Source organism: Corvus kubaryi, unplaced genomic scaffold, assembly GCF_017639235.1.
Source record: "Corvus kubaryi isolate FWS band 111438036 unplaced genomic scaffold, C.kubaryi_AGA036_p1.0 37341, whole genome shotgun sequence".
In the NCBI taxonomy this organism is placed as follows: domain Eukaryota; kingdom Metazoa; phylum Chordata; class Aves; order Passeriformes; family Corvidae; genus Corvus; species Corvus kubaryi.
In genome coordinates this window covers 9,324,457-9,344,736 of record NW_024581112.1, presented here as the reverse complement: position 1 = coordinate 9,344,736, position 20,280 = coordinate 9,324,457, and the positions used below count along the sequence as shown (strand labels likewise).

The following is a 20,280-nucleotide window of genomic DNA, read 5'->3' as shown; positions in this document are numbered from 1 at the left end:
TAATCATACCAGTGATCTGAAACACAGAATGAACATATTTAGTGGACATCACAAAATCATAGAGTGGTTTGGGTTGGAGGGGACCTTAAAGATTATCAAGGTCCACCCCCCTGGCACTGGCAGGGACACCTTTCACTAAACCAGGTTGCTCAGAGCTCCATCCAACCTGTTCTTGAACACTGCCAGCAACGGGGCATTCACAGCTTTTCTGGGCAACCTCTTCTAGTGTCTCACCACCTCACAGAAAAGAAACTTCCTCCTAATATCTAATCTAAACCTACTCTCTTTCAGTTTGAATTCATTCCCCCCTGCCCTGTCACTGCACACTCTTGTAAAAGTCCATCTCTGTCTTTCTTGCAGGTTCTCTTCAGGTACTGGAAGGCTGCAATTAGGTCACCCTGCAGCCTTCTCTTTTCCAGGCTGAACAATCCCAGCTCTCTCAGGCCTTCCTCATAGGAGAGGGGCTTCATCCCTCTAATCATCTTGATAGCCTCCTCTGGATCTGCTCCAGCAGATCCATGTCCCTCCTGTGCTGAGGACCCCAGAGCTGGATGCAGCACTGCAGGTGGGGTCTCACCAGAGCAGAGCAGAGGGGCAGAATCCCCTCCCTCCCCTGCTCGCCACACTGCTTTGGATGCAGCCAGGATGTGTTTGGCTTCTTGGACTGCAAGTGCATGTTGCTGGGCTGTGTCCAGCCTCTCATCCACCCCAAGTCCTTCTCAGCAGGGCTGCTCTCAATCTGTTCATCCCCTGGCCTGTGTTGATACTGGGGGTTGTCTCAGCCTGGGTGCAGCCCCTTGCACTTGGTCTTGTTAAACCTCATGAGATTCCCATTGGCCCTCTTCTTAACCTTCTCCAGGTTCTTCTGGATGACGTCCCATAATGGCTTCTCAAAATACTGGATATGAACCTAACAAGTGAATTAGTCATGCTAGTGCAGTCTCTTTCTTAGTGGATGACCTTCTAAATTTCTCCCTTATTTCCATTTTCAAAACCCAAGTCTTCCCTACCATTATCTTCTGCTATTTGAGGTATTCAGTGATGATCAGTACTCAGGTCACATGTTACTAACATATGAATTAGAAAAAAGTGGCTGTTGGTGGAAGAGTGTTTCATTTTAGTTCAGACATAACACTCCTCTGGTCTCCCAAATGTGTGCATCATAGTGTCAAGTGCATCAAAGTAACTACAAGTGACTGACAAAACTAGGATCTCCACGGCAAGAACAGCAAAGGGAAGACTGGTCACAACTTCTTTTCCAGGAAAAACTGTGGTGTGTGGTCTGTCACGTCTTCCCAAGGAATAACACATTTTCCCAAGGAAGAAAGCAAAATGGGGAAAAAAAGAACTATGGACTCATCAGCAGGCAGAGGTGTTTGAACAGACCTAGTGGTCTATGCTGCTCCAAAATCTGAAGAAATCCTCTGAGAAGTTTCTTTCTATAAGCAGTCTTCTATAAAGTACCTCTTTCCTTTTCCGGTGTTGTTGAATCATTCATGTTTCTGTACACAGGTCTTGTGGAAGATTCTGCCCCACTGTCAGATCAGACACTGAGTTGTAAATTACATTCTCCTTCTGCACATAAGTAGTATAAGGTTCCACTTCCATCGTGTCATCCTAGCAAAACAAAACCAAGAAGTGTGAATACAAGGAGGAGTTTAGTTTGGCAAGACTCTGCAAATCTTTCATCTGGACTGAAGAAAATAACTGGGAAATAGTGCTCTCATATTTATTCCTCTTCGGCTAAGGGAAAAAACCCCTTCTATTGCTTTTTCTACCAAGGAAAACGGATTGCTGTTCCTGTCAAAGATTTGGAGTGTAAAGCTAAGGTATTGTTTTACTTGCCTCCTTTTTTTCCCCTTTTACTCTACTTATTTTGGCCTGAAAAAAAAAATTGTATTAGGTTCTAATTCTCTAGAAAGAGCAAATAATATGTTGGAGTGTTGACCTTGATTCATTCCTCCATCAGCCTACAATTTAATAAAAGTCACATGACATGACAGCAAGAACACTGGTACTTAAATCATTATTTTACATTAATGCAGCTGCATCTGTCAGCAACAACGGGGAGGTAGGAACAGCAGAACACTAATAACTAGATTTGACTAAGTCTCTTCAGAAACTGAAGCATCTTTTAAACTTGATGACAGATTTGGAGGCTAGTGTATACTGTGGGTGCACAGATACAATATAATTGTAACACATCTTGTCTGCATAGAGATGCTCTTATTTGGGTTTGGCAGCAGAGAACAGAGACAGAGCTGACAGGTGAATTGATCAGCTACACAGAAAGCTTCTAACAACATAGGGAATCCAATAATATCTCCCAGTTTGCAGCTCAGCACTCCTTCCCTTGCCTTGAGTATGATTGTTTCTTTGATTGTAGATTCACCATGCAAGAAAAAGACTGGCCTTCAAAACTCACATTACCATTCTGGACACCAAAAGAGATATTCTTTTTCTATTGGTGTCTGTTAATCTTGTTGCTTAATCTTCTTGTTCACTAATAGTTTTCTTAATATTCCCCAACCCAAGATATTGAGTCCCTTCCTGATTATTATTTGGAGAGCAGTTGTGGTCAGAGTATCTGATATGATGAGGGAAATGTGCTAGGACTCACTTCTTGTTAAGATTAAAGGATGGCAGTAGCTGAGTGTTTGCTGTTGGAACACCCCTCTAGTGTTTGCTCCAAGTGAAGATAAGCTTTGTTTTGTCCTATAAAGAGCTAAGAGTAAATATATAAGACACAGTAGTACTTGCTGAAAGCAGAGAGTAAAAATCTAATGTTTTCCTGTCACTGGTCATGTTTCCATGGCTACCAGAAGATCCCTGATTTGGTGATGGTCTAATTTGGAGCATTGTCCTTACCTGTTGGGAATGTGCAGGAGCAATTTCAGGAGGCTTGGTTTTGTGGCATGGTCTGTGAAAAAGAAAACAAGTATTAAAACATGTTTGGCTGGATCACAGCTTGGTTTCTTTGATCAAAAGCTTATGACATATTTATTTTTCTTCTCTTCAAGAGTAAAGCTTTCTCATGTTTCTCTCTCCTTGAATTTGATCCTGAAATTATGGCACCTTAATTTTCTTAAGAAATCTTTTCTCATGTTTGTGGGAGCTTGTACATAAAATGGAAGCAAAAGATTAAAATCAAAGCTCTCTATAAGGATATACATTTTGTGGTTAGTGGAATTGTATAGAACTAATTCTTCACCTCAGAGGGAAAAGGCCTGAGAGAAAAACAGTTTCTGAACAGGCAAATGAGGAACATAGCTGAGGTCTTCAGTACAGGTGCCAATTCAGCTTTCCACTGCACAAATGATTTCTGTAGATTTTCCTTTGAACTACTTTTTTTTCTTCATAGGAAATCCTAAAGAGGCTAGACTCCAGCTACACCCAGGGAACTTTTTCATAAATACAGGTACAATCTGCTGTCCCTTCTGATCATATGGCAGGCTGGCATTGATCAGCCCTCTGGCATTTAGCACAACTTACTAGGCAGCAGAACAAGCGCCCTGATCTAACCAAGAGAGACACTGACAGACTATCACAGTATCTGAAGAACAGTTTTACTCTCACAAATTCCTATCAGAATGAAGAGCTCCCCTTTAGCAGGCAATGCAATGAGGGCCCTCAGCCAACTTCTTCCCATTTATATTTTACTCAGGTGCATTATTCCATGAAGATGTGCGCAATGCACAGTGTCTGCAGTACAGAAATATTTGATGTAGTTAATTCAGTTATTCACAGCAGCACAGACTGACAGAATCATATTATTTCAAGACACAAACAGTACTTTAATATTTCTTCCAGTGCTAGAAAATATTTCCTTAGCACCTTATCACACATACATACCTATCACTGCAGAGCTTGAAATAGTGAATGACACCCAACAAGATTATAATGAGCAGAACACAAGGAATGGCGTAGACATACCGGATAAAGCTGTCTCCCTCTAAACACAAAGAGACAGTCTCAGTTATATCTTCTTACTTCTCAGTTTCTCTCTTATTTCAGTAGAAGATTAAAGTTGTTTTAGCATATACACATATTTTCAGCATGCTTGTAAATGAAATATAGAATGAAATAGAATGTCCTTCACCAGAAGGGAAAGTCAGTAATGAAACCTGGCTGAGAAACACAAATAGAGTCTGTGTCGGAGACTAAAGCAGATTCCACAAATCCCACAGTGGACACTCAGAATATTTTTTCACAATGCCACATCTGAGCTCCTCTCAAGGACTCAGCTTTTCTCAGTACTCATGTGTAGTTCTCAAAAGCAACAAGAAAACCAAATACCAGAACCCAAGGGTCATACAGTGTCAGACATTCACAACTTGGAATGAAGTAATTCATTTTTTTCTGCTAGCCACACAAGAGTTGACTCTCTTTCTCTCTCTTACCATTGATGCCATGATGATTTTTGCCTTTTCTTTTATACTCCTGTTATACCTTTTTACAACTTCTGTATTCTTAGTGCTTTTTGCCTACATTCTTGGATTTGTTTGTTCAGCTAAGAGACAAAATATTTTAGAAGCTTCGCAGTTAGGGATCAGTGTGCCCCAGACCCCAAGGTCCTCTCCAGAACATATTCTGTAAACTAAGATAGAACCATCCAGGGGAAGGTTCCTTGGGGAGGGGGGCTCATCTGAGCCTCTCATTGGGGAATTTTTGATAGATATGCTAATTAGTAAGACCTATAATGTTACACCAGATCTTTTGGGGGTGGGCATTGCGGTGTGCATTAAAGGACATTCGACCTAGACATAGCGCACCTAAAGATCCTTAAAACAAATACCAAGGTAAAATCCCTTTTTCCGTTCTAACCATGTTTGACTCTTGATTTTAAGACCAAGAAAACGCATCGCCATAACATTTATGTTTGCATAAAAAAAAAAAAATTGCTGATATTCTCATTCCAAGTTATTATTTTATCCCAAAGATCATGACTGATTTGTCTTCGCTTCCAACAGCATTTCCACTACCAAAAGAACGCTACAACATTTGTATATATATCCCTCTCAGGGAAGAAACCATTGGGAAATAGTGTCCAGAACACAAACAAGCTGGTGATGTTTCTGGGCAAAGGCAGCTGGGGATGATACCCTTGTCTTTGCAGGACTTCAGTGAATTTTTTAGAGATTTTCCCTCCTAGAAGGAACATGAGCTGACCATGCTGAACAGGGGTTTGAACACCAAACATACAAAGGGAAACTCACCTAAGGGATAACACGCTATGGACTCACTCCAGTTCCCAGCTGGGTGGGACATCATGCAGGTGGTCACATTGGTCACACTGGTGTTACTTGCTGTGAACCTGCTGAGAACAGTCACTGTCCCGTTGTCGTGGCCTTTTTCCTCTGCAGTGGAGCTGCTCTCTGGGACCCACGAGAGCTGAGCCGGCGGCTTCCCTGCCGCTGCCTTGCACACGGGGCTCCCCTGCTCATCACAGTACAGGCTCGGCCTGGGGGGGGCTGCAAAGCACCAGCAAGGGGAGATGCATGGAGTTAGTTTGGCACAGCAGGGCTGGGCTGTTCTTGTTCCCTACCCAAAATGAACCCAGTGCAAAGAGGAGGATAAGGCTGGAGGTCCCATCCCATCCCATCCCATCCCATCGCAGAGATGTGGCCCCAAAGCACAAGAGACAGACAGTGTCTCTTTTTCCCTTTTGCACAATTCTCTCCCACTCAGGTGAGCCTCACCTCAGCCATTCATATCCTCTGTGAGTACATGGGAAATTGCTTCACACCTGTCATTTCTAACCAGTGGGAAAGGAAACAGCAGAAAGAGTTTTGGAAAATAAAGAGAAGGGATATGGCAGCTACTATCAATGAAATCCATGAGTTTATCCCAGCAAGAATTACAGAATGGCTTAGGTTAAGGGAATTTTAAGGGACCTCAAAGATCATCTAGTTCCAGCCTCACTGCCATGGGCAGGGACACCTTCCACCACCCCTGGTTGCTCAGAGACCCATCCAGCCTGGCCTTTAACACTTCAAAGGATGGGGCATCCACAGCTTCTCTGGGCAACCTGTTCCAGTGCCTCACCAGCCTCCCAGTACAGAATTTCTTTCAAATAGCTGATCTAAATCTTCTCTCCTTCACTTCAAAAAAAGAAAAAAGTTCCACTTCTTGCTGCACACTTCCCCTGCTGCATGGGCAGAGGAGCTCTGTATGTCCAGGCCTGGCCATGGTCCTTTGGATAACTGTAAAAGGAGCAAGGAGTGCCTTACCCAGCACAGTCAGGTGGTACGTCGTGGGGAAATTCCCCTCTGTTGATACCATTTCGCAGCTGTAATTTCCCTCCTGGGCTATTCCCACTTGCCGTATCTCAAGGGCAGGAGCCAGACGTGGTCTGAATATCAAGTTTATGTTGTCACAGCAGTTTGTTCTGTTTGTCATGTTCTTATCAGCCCTGTATACCAAGGAGCAGGAGCCTCCAGCCTTGGGGCTTGTTGTCCATGTCAGCATAGTGATATTTCCTTTGAGAGGGCAGGTGAGTACTGAGCTGTCACCTACAGTCACTGACACTCTGCTGTTCCCTGAGGAGAAAAAAAAAAGAACATGTGAGACGGTGCCCAGGGATGTCTTAGCCTTGGAGTTGTGGTCTGCACTTCACAAGGAGACGTCTGCCCTGGTACACACTAGCATGAGGCCATGGCTGTGCTCATCTGCACATTGTCTGTCATCTCTTATTGTAACTGTGGGTTGTGGAACCAGTGGCCTGTCACAGCCAACCCTCGCAATACTGTCAACAAATTTCCCACTGGGGATCATCTTAGCGGACAAGACTGGATACTGGAGAAGGACCCTACTGCTGCCCATTGTCTTAAGCAGTTCAGCGTCCAAACAGTGTGCTTCTATCAGCAAATCCTCCAGTGGGTTGCTCACAGGGCTGAAAATATAGAAATATGACTATTACATCTGGCCACATGATAGTGGCTTTTCTCTGGAACTGTTGCTACCAACAAAGTAAACAGTTTTACTTCTGCATTCCTACGAATCCAGCACTGTGGGCAAAGGCCATCTACACCTCTCAGGCATTACACAGGCGCACATAGCAGTGATGGAGCTTTGTGTAGGAGGAAAGTCATGCCTAAGCTTTCTAAATATTTTTCATATATTTGTAGCTTTGTAGATTTCTAATACATGGCTGTAGCTCAAAGTACTTTTCCTACCCCTTTCCCCCTACATTTTAGAACAATAAGGTAACACTAGCACGTATTACACTACATTCCTGAAATATTATTTAGTCTTGCCTCTTTAGCCAAGGACATCATTTTTTTTTTACCATGTATCCTAGACATAATAAATATGGGTCTAGAAACTTGGGGGGTGGTGCTCCATATGGAGCAGAACCAAAAGGGGGATTACTTAACTAACTGCTCTTCTAATTGGACACTATTGTTAAATATGCTAATTTGTTGAACTTATAAAATTGTAGAACTCCTGTATTACATAGGCATTTTGCCATATTTACACCTGGATGCCTCCAATTAAAGACCTGCTTTTATATTACTTACTATATTAATACTGTCTTGAAAGTGTATTGTTTTGTTTCTAGATTTTGAAGGCATCAAAAGAATTTTGCCTTATGTCTCAGGGTTGTCTTATATGTGCATTAGTGTTGCCTACACGTCCATAGGCAGCCTCTTTTGTGAGGCACTGGTGAGACTCAGAGAAGAGTCTGAGGCACAGGTTGTGAAGAGTAGGAGAGGGAATGGAACTTTTGTGTCCCTTGGCTCCTGCTGAAATAAAAAGCAAGGAATCCCTAGAATTCACAATGTACGTGAATGAAAATTCACAATTAATGAGTTAACAGGAATAATACCCATAGCTGTAGTCCAAACAAACCTCTATTTACCACTTCACTCAGTTCCTCTTTTAGTAGGTGGCCATTAAACTTTGGGGCCATAAACCACTCATCTCTCAGTTCCCTGTGTCACTGGTGGAACATGAGTTGCTCTTTCCTTGGGCTGAGCAATGGTTTTAGTGGCATTCTGAAAGCTGTGTGTGAGGAGAAAATCAGAGTACTACTTTCAAAACATGCATTAATCTGGACAGACAGCTAAAGTTAACCAATCTGATTGGTACTGACAAATGAGTTTTTCACAAATGATTCCAAAAATGTTAACCCCCTCCCCAAATCTTCCAAGCAGATACACTAAAGCAGCAATTGAAAGTTCATCTGGAATATGCAAAGAATTAGAAGATTTAATTTTTGCATGATTAGTCAAACTCTTGTCAGTCTTCCTTCATGGTAGCAGACCTGAGTCCTGATTTTGTTGGGTTTTGCTACCCCCTACCCAGGTCTGGAATTATATTACCTGCGCTGTTCAGCACAATGTGAGGCCCAGTTCCTGAACATTCACAATGCTATAAGCAGTGGTCTTAATGAGCATCAACTTTAAATCATTGGTCAAATCATTACTATTAGCCTCTTTGAGAAAACTATAGTTGGTTTTACCTCGATAATATTATCTGAAACCTCATCATCTTCTTGAATCTAGGTGAATGAACCATTGCAGCTCAAGCACTTTTGCTTGTTTGACTGTTTTCTTGGGAAATGATTGCTGTCTTGCAAAATGAACACAGTTCACTGCCTTTTAACTTCTTATATATTCCTTTAAAGGTTTTTGCCTTTTCATTTTGAGCATTAGGTATCCTTGGGGTGAAGACACTTCAGCTGTTAAGAGTGTTCTGTGATGCATTATTACACTGGAGGTGTTTTTAAATGACAAGTATTTTTCTCCCTAATCGCATTCCAAGAAAATGTGAGGCACCTGTTTTAAACTCTGATGATTTTACCAGGAGTGGAAATAAAAGAAGCCTTTTGTCTCGTGATAGTTTCTGGATGAGTTCAATGAATGTCTCTGAAAATTGGAGAACAAAGTGTTTCCTCTCCTAGTTTTACATTGCTGAGGGCCTCAGAGCTCCGAGTCATGCAGAGTATGGCTGACCTCATCTGAAAATGACTAAGCAAACCCAAGCACTCAAACAAGCCCATGTATTGGAGCTGGGATTTTTTGGATGATGTTTGAAAACGTTGAGCATGAATGACAGTGCTGTACATATTTAACTGTGTACACTTTCATTTACATATTAAAGCAGCATCATTTTACTTGTCTTTCAACTCTTCATCTCCTAAGGAGCTCATTGCAATGTAAAAGTTCCCCAACATAATGGGTTTTCACGCTTCAAGGCTGTAAAGAAAGAGGCAGTGAAAGTGGGGCTTTCTGCCATGCCCTTCATATTCTCCTCTGAATGAATCAGGTACCATTCACTTCAAATAAGAAACCACATCAGTCAGCTTATAATCTGCTGAATCAAGTTTAAGTACAAGTTTAGGTTTACAGAAAATTTGTAGAAGGCTTGTGAAATCCCCTGTATCTTGTTATTAATTCAGAAGGCTCTTAGTAAGGCAAGAGCTTTTCCCCAGATGGCCGATTATTAGTAAAAAATCTTCTTGCTTATCCTCTCCACACTGCTTTCTAGTTTTGCAAAGGTGCCTTATTAATATAAAAGGTTAAACTGTTTTTACTTTACTGCCTCTTTCATTGCTAGAGTGCAGGTAAGCAGCATTAGTGTAAATATTAATTGTGAATTTTCTTCCTCGATCTGCTTTTTTTCTGTACATGCTGCTAGAAACATGATCATTTGATTTCTTTTACAGAAGAATGTGTCTGCCAAAAATCCTCAAAGGTTTGGTTAATTTGTGCTTCCGAAGTAACTCTGAAGTGACTTACAAGCAAAATAGGACTGGACCTGGGTAATACTTGATGAGGAGCTTCCAAACCATGAAGAATAATGTAATCCATTTTTGTAGCAGTTTCTGATGAACTTTCCATTTCAAGCTAAAATATAATCTCAGGAAATGTCAAAACTTGCTAGTTTTTACCACAGAGTGAACTTTATTTAGAAGCCATCCAAAATGGATATTCCCAGAAGTTAATATGCAAATAGCTATGGGATCCACAAGCTCAAAGGCTGTTCTTTAAATGGAAATTATCCTCAGCCTTATCCTGTCCTTCCTGGTCAGCCTTAGCATTTCCTCCAGTTTGGCGATGTTGCTAGGACCTCATGTTAGACTGAAGTTGGGCATACTCTGCTTTCTCTAATTTCTCTGAGCCTACCAAAAGCCATCTAAGTATCTAAAAGTATATTTTATTAGAACATAAATCAATATGCTAGAAAGGGACAGTTCTGCGGGGAATGCAGAATTGCTGGCTATACTCATGAAAATAAAAGACAAGAAAATAAATTTCCTCTGCTTCCTCTACCCCTAAAGAACAGGTTCTTTCCCTCAATCCTCTTTTCTACTCCACAAGCTTTTGTTGACTTGTCAGGCTGCATATTTCTTACATGATGACATCTGAGCTCCTTTTCCCTCACTTCCATGACTTCTTGTGGATCTGCTCCAATCAAGCCCTTTGCCTGGGTCTCCTGATCTGCTTTTTAGTCCTTCTTATGCTGCCTGCCCCAGCCTGTGCTCTTGGATGTGGACTGAGCAGCTCTGAGGGAAGACACAATCTCCCCTTCCCTCTGGGAATTTCACTAAACCTAGAGGGTGCATGTTTAATCTGCACGAGAACTAAACAAACGAAAGTATTTCTTGTGGTTTAATCCCAGCTGGCAATAAAGTCCCACACAGCTGCTGGCTCACTCTCGCTCACTCCCCCCACAGTGGGATGGGGAGAGAATCAGAAAGGTGAGAAAACTCTCATGTTAATAGGTAAAGAAAAGCCATGTACACAAGCAAAGCAAAACAAGGAATTCCCAAGGGCAGGCAGGTGTTCAGCCATCTCCAGGAAAGCAGGACTACATCATGCATAATGGTGACTTGGGAAGACAAACATCATAGCTCCAAGCATCCCTTCTTTGTTCTTCCCCTGGTTTTATGTGCTGAGCATGATGCCACGTGGTCTGGAATACCCCTATGGCCAGTTGGGGTCAGCTGTCCTGGCTGTGTTCCCTCCCAGCCTCTTTTGGACCCCCAGCTGACTCACTGGTGGTGTGAGAATCAGAAAAGGCCTTGGCTCTGTGTAAGCACTGCTCAAAACATCCTTGTAATGTCAACACAGTTTCCAGCACAAATCCAGCTCCATAGTAACTACTGTGAAGAAAATTAACTCTATCCCTGCCAGAAACCAGCACAGCATTCCATTCTGTTAAACAGGAAAGGTTCAGTGCTGCAAGTGTTCTAATTCAGACCTGTCATCACAACACTGTTTTCTGGAATGGTCTTTCATGCTGCAAAGTGGCTAAAGTCATTTGCTGATGTTTCCTCTGTGATAAGCAATTGGTTTATGACCATTGCATTAGGGAAGATCAGCATTTCTCTACTCAAACAAAGGCTCAGAAACAAACCAGCAATGTTGCATGGCTACATCTCTCAAGGTGAAATCTCATTTTACAGCTGAGCTGAACTGACAGCTTGCTGTGGCTGAAAAAGGGGATAAGAGGTGCAGCAAAGGCCTCATCATCTGTGGGCCTGCAGAGAACAAGTGATGTGAAGAGGTGTGAGCTATCACACTCTTCAGTGTGATAGCTCACACTGCATCTCGGTGCAGTGCTAACTGTAGGATGGTAATTAAATGTCAGTACTGTTAAATATTTCATTGCACACAAGAGAGATAAAATGAAAGGTCATATATCCACATATTTATTGTAAATAACATCTCATTTTCAGTCATGTTCTTCACAATGAGTTGACTCTGGAAAACAGCAATCATTTTTTCTGTTAGCCAGAAAGAGCAGAGCTCAGGAAACCAGGATTACGTGCTGCCTGTCACACCAATGTGGAAAAAAGGTGAGTCAGGTTCTGGGAGTTCTGTACAGCACCAGGCTGAACCGTTTTATTTTGGTTGTGAATACAAATCCATTGTGAACAGGTTTCACCTTGGAGACTCATCTGACAGTAGCAGGCCTTTAGACTGAGGTCCTCCAATTTGACTCCAGCCTTTGAAATCTAATTATGCCTCATTGTCTCTCCTTGACTGTTGAAGAAGACTTCAAGCCATGTCTAAGAAGGTTCTCAAGCTCTATTGCAGTGCATTGAGTGCACATTCCAGCACAATGACAGATTCCACTTTTATGTTTGAAAATGGACATATCCTCTCTCAGGAAAAAACAAACTCGGTTGAGGAGTTCACATTTGTGTTTCAAAAATGTGCTGGTTATTGTTGTCATGGTAAGATTACTGTAATTGACTTTGCTCCTTTTTCTTCAGTGTGGTTTATGTAGAGTGTTCGACAGCTCTCATGAATAACTAGTTGCACCAGCTTCTTTGCAGTATCACTTATTTAGTCATTTCTCCTGTTTCTCAGAGACTTTCCCACACTAAAAGAAGAAAGATTTTAAAAACAGGAAAATTTGATGGTGAAGCCACTAAACTATTGAGGGGAATCACTGCAAAATCGGACACAGCTACGCAGGTTGAAAGTGCTTCTGGTTGCTTTCAAACACGAAAGATTTCCAGCCTCTGTTATTCTTTATAGCAGGTTTTAAACCACAGTAGAACTTTTTATTGCCTCAATTTCCATGACAGCCTCTTCCAAAATTTAACTGTTAAAGAGTTTTTGCACTATAAAGAGACTGCTTTACTTTCTCCAACATATTTCTCAGACATCCTACTGATTCTTTATTTCTTAGAGCAACAATTTACCACATCATTTTGATGGATCTTCCCCCTACACCCCCTGCAGATATTAAACTTAGAGATATAATGAACTGAAACAATGATCATACCACAGCAAATGCCTAACTGTATCTTGGAATGAATGTAATATATGAGTCACAGCAAGTCATAATCAAAAAGGCAGCACCGGACGCTTGGAAGAGTTCAGATACAACAGTATCTGTGTTCTGCATCTGCGTTCCCCCTCTACTGCCACAGAGTTCCTGTGACACTCCGCAAGGCTTGTCTAGAATGAAATGAAAGATAAATAGAAGTGCTTTGCACTAGGGTAGGAATTGCTAACATACTGACAGACTCGTATATTGTGGCTTTGTGACTGTGAGAACATAGTCACAACAGCACAGGATGGAGGGTAGGCTAAAAAACACCCCTGTGTTTCAGGTGAGTAGTAATTAGTTAGACTACTTTAATTTTCATTATAGAAATACATCAAATAGCTGACCTAAGCTCATATGACTCTGTTTCTTGAAACTGAGAGCACAGCTTTTTCAGCACACATATATCTTTTAAAGGACACATTAAAAGACTTACACCTTTATTGCTAGTTTCACACTCATACTGTCTTATCCATACTTATCATTATTCCTTGAAAAGATATCTTATTCTCATTTAATTCTAGTTAGGCTTTTTCCTTATCTTCAGAAATTCCTTTCTTCCTCATACTCAAGTTGTTATTTTGCTCTTCTTTTGACACATTTCTTTTCTGTCACCACTACCATGCCAGTTGCAGTACTTTTCTTGCCACCAATACTGTGTCACTCTTTCTTGCTGTTTCATGCAAGCTGAAATAGCAACCTTACACACTTTGTCATTGGTTTTACAATATGAAGTGCTCATAGCATGGCTGGATTTTTTTAGATTGCAAACTTCAACGTGACTTTATATGTTGCAGAGGGCTGAGGACACTGATAGCACTCAATAGTGATCCCAAGGTTTCAGTCTTCCCATTCAAGGTGGAATATACCTTTGCAGTTGCCAGTTCCTAGTGTGTAACTTTTCTATGATCTTTCGATCGTCTTGAGCTTTCTCCAGTATCTTTTCAAGCAGTCTTTCAACACAACTGATTTTGAAGGCAATGAAAAGATGTTAATGTGTTTGATACAGTGTCCTCTTGAAAAAAATTAGGCTGAAAGAATAAAGGGACAACTACATGATGGATAAAGAACTGGGGTAAGGAGAGAAAGAAAAGGCAGTTAAATGGAGGTGCCAGGTTGAAGGTAGCTTGCTGATAATGTTTCTCAGCAGATGATTTTTGCTGTAATTCCGTTTAACTTTTTTACTAATGGCATTGGCTGTATCAGGAGTGTGTGAGGGAATTTGTTGAAAGCAGGAAGAATACAGTGTCATTAGTGTAAAGAATTGATATGTCACACTAAAAGAACCAATTGACCTTGATGAGTAGAATGATAGATGTGTGCTGAAATTCAGCAGCTAAAAATGTCATAATGATAAAACCAGGTAGTACAACAAATTTTGACTGGAAAGTAGAATAGAGAACCATGCCTCAATCAGTATTAAAACCAGCTTTTCAATAAAATAGGTGCTTGTTTTGATGCTCAAATTGTCTATTTATTTTCATCACTGCAATTCGATCCAGTGATTCAGTGATTTATCCTCACATAAATAAGTTATGTCTCGATATAAACATGACTGTGTAGAAAAAAAAAGGATGTGTACACTTGTTAAATGAAGAAATTAGTTGGTGTTTAAACGATGTGTCAGTCATGCAGTTTAGAGAACAAACACTGTTGGCCAAATCCTCAGCTGATAATAAATCATCACTGAACTTAACAAGCTGTTACATAGTACACCAGTCTGGCTGTAAACTTTGAACTTTGCTCCTTTTGTATGCAAAGTAAGTACATCTTTGTCCTTGCAGAATATGAGCTGGAATGGATGAGGGGAAAAGGGATTTGCACTGGATGTCAAAGTGCCTTGGGTAGAATTGCTTTAAGAGTAGCACTGTGACACCACGTGTAACAAAGTGCTTCCAGTTCTCACTACAGAAACAGATGCAGATTGTTTTATATTTTGTTCTGTGTGCTGAACTTGGCCTTTTACTCTCGGCCACATGAGAAGAAAAATAAACCAAGTACTCTTCACTTACGCTTAAGCGGCATTTTCCTACTATTCTAAACAAAAATAGATCATTGACTGCAAACTGTAGGTTGTGTGCCTTCTTTTTTCACTCTTTGCTGACAGCAGATAAGGGACTGCTGTGAAAACATACTTATGACCTCACTTTTATACGATTAAAATCTCAGTCATACCCTGTTTAGTGCTTATCTTTAGGATGGTAGTTTTCATCCCAGCATTTTCTTATTCAACACCAAGATAAGGCAGCATAAGAAAATCCCCTACACATTTTTTTCTTATGAATGATTGTACCTCTAACTACAAAATATATCAGCTGTGAGTTTTAAGTAGCATGTGTCTCTAGAAGTGCATTCGCAGTTAACGAAAATCTGCTTCCTTTGTAGGTCATGAAGTATGTGGTCAACTTGCAAGACTGAAATTCCTTCCTTCTGTGGTTTTGAAAGCAGACAAGTTCAGACAGGAATGCACTCAGTGTGTTTGGACCACAGCAAAGTAAAATGTTGGTATCATAAGGACACGCTTGGAAGGTTGTACTATGGCAATTTAGATGCGTTCTAAGAAAATTTTTGCTCAAAATAGTACAGAATTATTTTCTAAGAATTTGGATGAGAAAAACAGGCTGCTTGGATTAAGATGTTTTTAGGGTAAAAGAAGTCAGAACGATTCCAGCACATAGTCCCAAAGGAGCAGCAAAGAAATAGTAAAATGGAGACAAGTATAAGTTTAGCATAATAGTTTTTTTAGGCTATGATTTTTTATATCTGGAGCAAGACTCCACCATAAACTAGAATAGAAGGCAACAGAGACAGGTGCAGTGAAACATACTAGGACAGAGAGAGTCAAAAGGCAATGAAACACTAGTACACTAGTGAAAAAGAATTTGCCAGTTTTATTAAGGAAAGAAACTAAATGAAAGCAGTAGCATTCAAGAAAGTTATGTAGGAGAACTTGAACTATAGCTAGGTTGCTCTGTAAATCAACTTTACTTTTATTCACCTCATACTCTACAATTCCAGCACAATGTCACAGACTTCAGTTTTGCACTATTGATAAAACTGAACAACCATAGAAAATCACATCTCATTACTGATAATAGATTTCTTGCAACTTCCTGTGAAGCAGTTGGACATACCCATTGTCACAGGATGCAACTACAGAGGCAGGACTTACCCAGTCAAATGCTGCAAATGTTATTTCAATAAAAAGAGATTTATTGCATGGACTTCTCATGGAAGATCTTATCTGTCCTTACCACTTCCCTTTGGAGTATGTACACAACCACTTGAGGTGTCGTGTGCTTAGTTAAACTAGAGAAATCTTCAAAGCATTACCAAAAATATTTTAATGCTGAGTCTTTTTCACTGCTGCTCCTGAGGATCATCACGAAAGGAGTTTTAGTAGAGATCATGCCCCAGCAGCTTCAGTAGCTTATTATCCAACTCTACCTGAGGGCAGCTCTAGGTATGACAATTATGAAGCAGCCTCAAGCCTTTTTTCTAAGCTGTCCCATCTGCTGTGGTAAAAACTAACCCAGTCACACAAAAACAACACACTAAGGAAATGTTAAGGAAAATGTTAATGGCGATAAAGTCTGGTTACACACAACAGTTTTTTCACTACTTTATGTTTTTCAGAGTAGCTTGCTCTAGTCTTCAGAAGGGGGGACATAGATCCTTCTGACCTTCATGCAACACTGTGTATGACATACATGACTAAAATTATGTGGACAAAGTTCACACATTGGATCAGCTTGACACATTTAGCCTGTGATCTCTGAAGAAAAAAAACCCCTTGCCACTAGATCTTGCTCAGAGGAGCCACCCTAACACAGAAGGAAACAAGTTTAGGATCAGTGCTAGCTAAAAACTTCCCATCAAACATGGGCTGCTTTTTATTGGGAGCAGATTGGAGGAAGAGATTTCAGGTGTGAAATAAGATTTTAATGGAACATCTTTTTCTACATTCTTTGAATGGCAATATATTTCATTAACCAAGACACCAAGAAATTAAAATCCAAGTACCTTAGGGTGAAAACCCCCCAGTTTTTGGCATTGGACTTTTTAAAATATTTCCAGCAAAGTGAATTTTTTAAAATAATTTTTGCCAGTAGGGTTCCCCTGTCTCTCCATTTTCTTCAACATTCTGTGGTGTATCTGCACTCCTTTACTTTTTGAGCAACTGTATTCAAAAATGTAGATGGTCTCTGATGCTACCGAAATTGATCTGTATGAACTTGAGCAGGTTCCTCAGTATTCTTTTGACATAGTTCTTTACCTACAGAATAGGGACAGATTTTTTTATCACCAGTATGCCTGTTGTGAGGTTAGTGATTCAAAGTTTAATAATGTTCATGAAGTATTTAAATTTTTTCCAGTGGGTAGCACTGAGGTAACCATTTGGGATCCTTTATTATCACTCAAACACATTATAGGTGGATGTTCCATCACTGCCAACAATGACTGCATCTGTTTTGCTTTAAAATATGACAAAGGAGATATTTTTATTTTCTGACCAAGTGGAATGAAGTAAACTCTTGTCCATTTAGTTTAGTTCTATCTGTCCATAATAGGAATGGACACATGCATGTTACACATTATTCAGAGATGTCTGAAGTTTAATTTTGATCTCATGGACCTATCTGCCTTCTTCCTCCTGTACAGAAACAGTTTAAGTTTCTGGAACTGCTCCTCAAATCCCTAGTTCCATTATCAAGTCCCTGGATTGCTGCATGGTGTCTGGAAGAACACAAGCTCTAAAAATGCAAATGAGCAGTATGTGGGAAACATTAACTGCTGTAGCTAAACTGCATTAAGACTAAGTCAACTACACTAAAGGACAGAAGATCTGGACTGCCACTGCCCTTGGCACAAAAGCCTTTCCCATCTTGATACTGGTCGTGCCCCTTAGAACAAAATTGCAGAAACTGCTCTCCTCTGTCAGGGCATCAGAGACCTTCCACTTCTCCTCTAAAAGATGCAAGAGATCCCTGCCCTATTTCAGAGTGCCTGCAGCCTCTCTTCAGCAGAAACTACATGTCCAAAAGCTTCAACTTCACAAACACTTTCCCAGGCATATTTTTATTTATTTTTTGACATTTTTAGTATGTCAAAAGGATCAGTTTCTCAGATGACGTGGATTTGGAGGTCTCGGTAAAAGGCCATTTGTGACAAATTGTACATTCCCAGCTAAGGGTCTCTAAATAGTTGCTTACATGGAAGTCACAGGGAAAATTCCTGGCAGCCTTGTGACCACTAAGAAAAGAGGAGCAGGAGTGGATATTGGGAAAGCATGCCTTAATTGTGCTTCATAAATTTTAGCACTTAATAAAATCCACTGAATGATTTTCTAGAAAGAAAGGAGCTATGCACATTTCCCGTTCTTACATCCCAATGGCCAGTTGGTCCGAGTTAGACTCACCTGATAATCTCATGACCTTGGTGATGGTGAGCAGCACAAAAACATACACAGTCTTCCCAGCCATCTTCATGTTGGTTCCTGCTTTCATGGCTCAGGCAGCTCACTCCATCCATCCCTCCACCAGCTTAACTGTGGTCATGGGGAGCATTTCTTGCCTGCCAGTATATCCTCAGCAGCCAGTGTCAGTGCTTCCTCTCCCCCTTGCTCATGCCTCTCCTTTAGCTGTGCATGCTCCTGATCAACTGGTTCCTCAAAGCTGGAGAGCTTCCTCCTTCTGACTTTTGAGAGCACTTTTCAGAGCTTCCTGTGCTGAGAGCCCAGGCAAACGCTGAGGAAGCAGGGCTGAACAATTCTGCCTTCTGTTCATTGGCTCTCCTCAGGAGGCTGATGAGTGAAGATAAACCCTGCAGCAGAGTTCAGAAAGAGTAAAAGCAGAGGAGAGTATTCAATGTTGAGTTTAATATCAAAAAGGAAATGTTAGTCTTGGGAAACTAAAGAGAAACTTATTCTTCATGTTTCTCATTATTTTTCCTTCTGCTACTTTCTTTATCACACCTTTGGCACCACCTCCAAGAAAATTCTTCTTCATGTCTTCCTCAAAAAAAAAAAAAAAAAACCAGTCTTACATCTTCTCTGTAAGTGACATTTTCAATTATTTCTCTCTTAAGTACCTACTTAGCACATGGACTTCTAGACTTCTCATATATATACACAGCCTTGTGTGAACTTCTAAGTTCAGGCCTTGTGAACTCTTAAATAAGTTGTAGGTGTATCCTTACTCCATCCCCACCCCTGCCAACTAAAATATTACAAATCCAAACCTCGTTTCTTCCTGAATCTGAAAAAAAATTGTGAATATGGGACAGTTTCCAGAAAAAATGCAGAATGTCTCATTCTGGAGGACTGAAACAAGGAAATAGTAAATGTTTCTGAAATGAAACACTGATACTTCACATTTAAATTATGCTTTTGTTTAGAAACTGATCTAATTTGAAGGGGTCAGAAATCTGTACAAAAGGCAAAAAATTGAGCAATTTTTTTTCTTTTTTGGCACAATTGAAATTACATTTTTCTCTGGATGACTAAAACAAAAAAAAAAATCCATTATTATGTGCCCTTAATCTAGTGCAGGCTTCCCATGGGGTCACAGCCTCCTCTCAGGCATCCACCTGCTCCAGTGTGGGGCTGCTCCATGGGCTGCAGGTGGATCTCTGCTCCAGTGTGAACTCCCACGGGCTGCAGGGGCACAGCTGCCTCACCATGGTCTGCACCACGGGCTGCAGAGAAATCGCTGCTCCAGCACCTTAAGCACCTCGTCCCCCTCCTTCTCTGACCTTGGTGTTTGCAAGGCTGTTTCTTTTACATATTCTCACTCCTTTTGCCAGGTGAAGTTGCTTGGGCATTTTCCCACCCTGCTTAAATGTGTTATCCCAGAGGATGGGCTTTCCAATGAGCAGCAGTGGGGAAGTTTGTGTGCTGAAATTTCCCCAAGCGACACCATGAATTTTACAGGTACTAGAAGCTGTAAAGAAATGAAGCACTCTTTGTGCACAGAGACTTGTTTTCAGAGTTTAATAAGGTTCTTTCCTTTTACAAACTTTTTCACCAAGTGCCTTGACTTTTGTACCAGCAAAGATGGAGGTACTTCACAGAGTAGAGAGAGGAGCCAGCCCATGGGTGTGGTGAGAGTAAAGAAACGGGATGCATAAAGCAGCATAAATGTCGGTACCACGGGGAAGATGCTGAGCAGTGTGGGAACACAAATAGAACAGACAGGAGCTTTGTGTAGATGAGAAGGATTTGGGTAAAGCACGTGTGTGTATTATGCTAATTCTGTACAGGGTGAATTAAGAGCTGCAGAGTCTTGTGGATCATTCTGCTACTGGCAACATAGTAATTCTCCTGAAAATTTCCACAGGAAAATACTGTCTTTGAATAAGAAACTGAGATTTCCTTTGAGGAAAAACAACCTGAAAAATATAAAGTTAAATCAGTATTTTGAAGGGAAATTATGATTTTCATTTAGCTTTGTCTTAAACTGCTTTTCTCTTTTCCTTGTTTATGAATAAAAA

At 40.8% G+C, this 20,280-nt stretch overlaps 1 protein-coding gene across 1 annotated transcript; it reads right to left on the bottom strand.

Annotated features, from left to right (window-relative positions):
- Window positions 1-567: 567 nt before the first annotated feature.
- On the bottom strand, window positions 568-18,522 carry CD200R1 (CD200 receptor 1). Its single transcript, XM_042031836.1, has 6 exons — window positions 18,209-18,522; window positions 6,231-6,539; window positions 5,217-5,471; window positions 3,853-3,952; window positions 2,869-2,920; window positions 568-1,617 (listed from the first exon to the last, which is right to left on the bottom strand). Exons 1-6 carry the CDS (start codon window positions 18,294-18,296, stop codon window positions 1,495-1,497), a joined length of 927 nt encoding a protein of 308 aa, XP_041887770.1. The 5' UTR covers window positions 18,297-18,522; the 3' UTR covers window positions 568-1,494.
- Window positions 18,523-20,280: the final 1,758 nt, after the last annotated feature.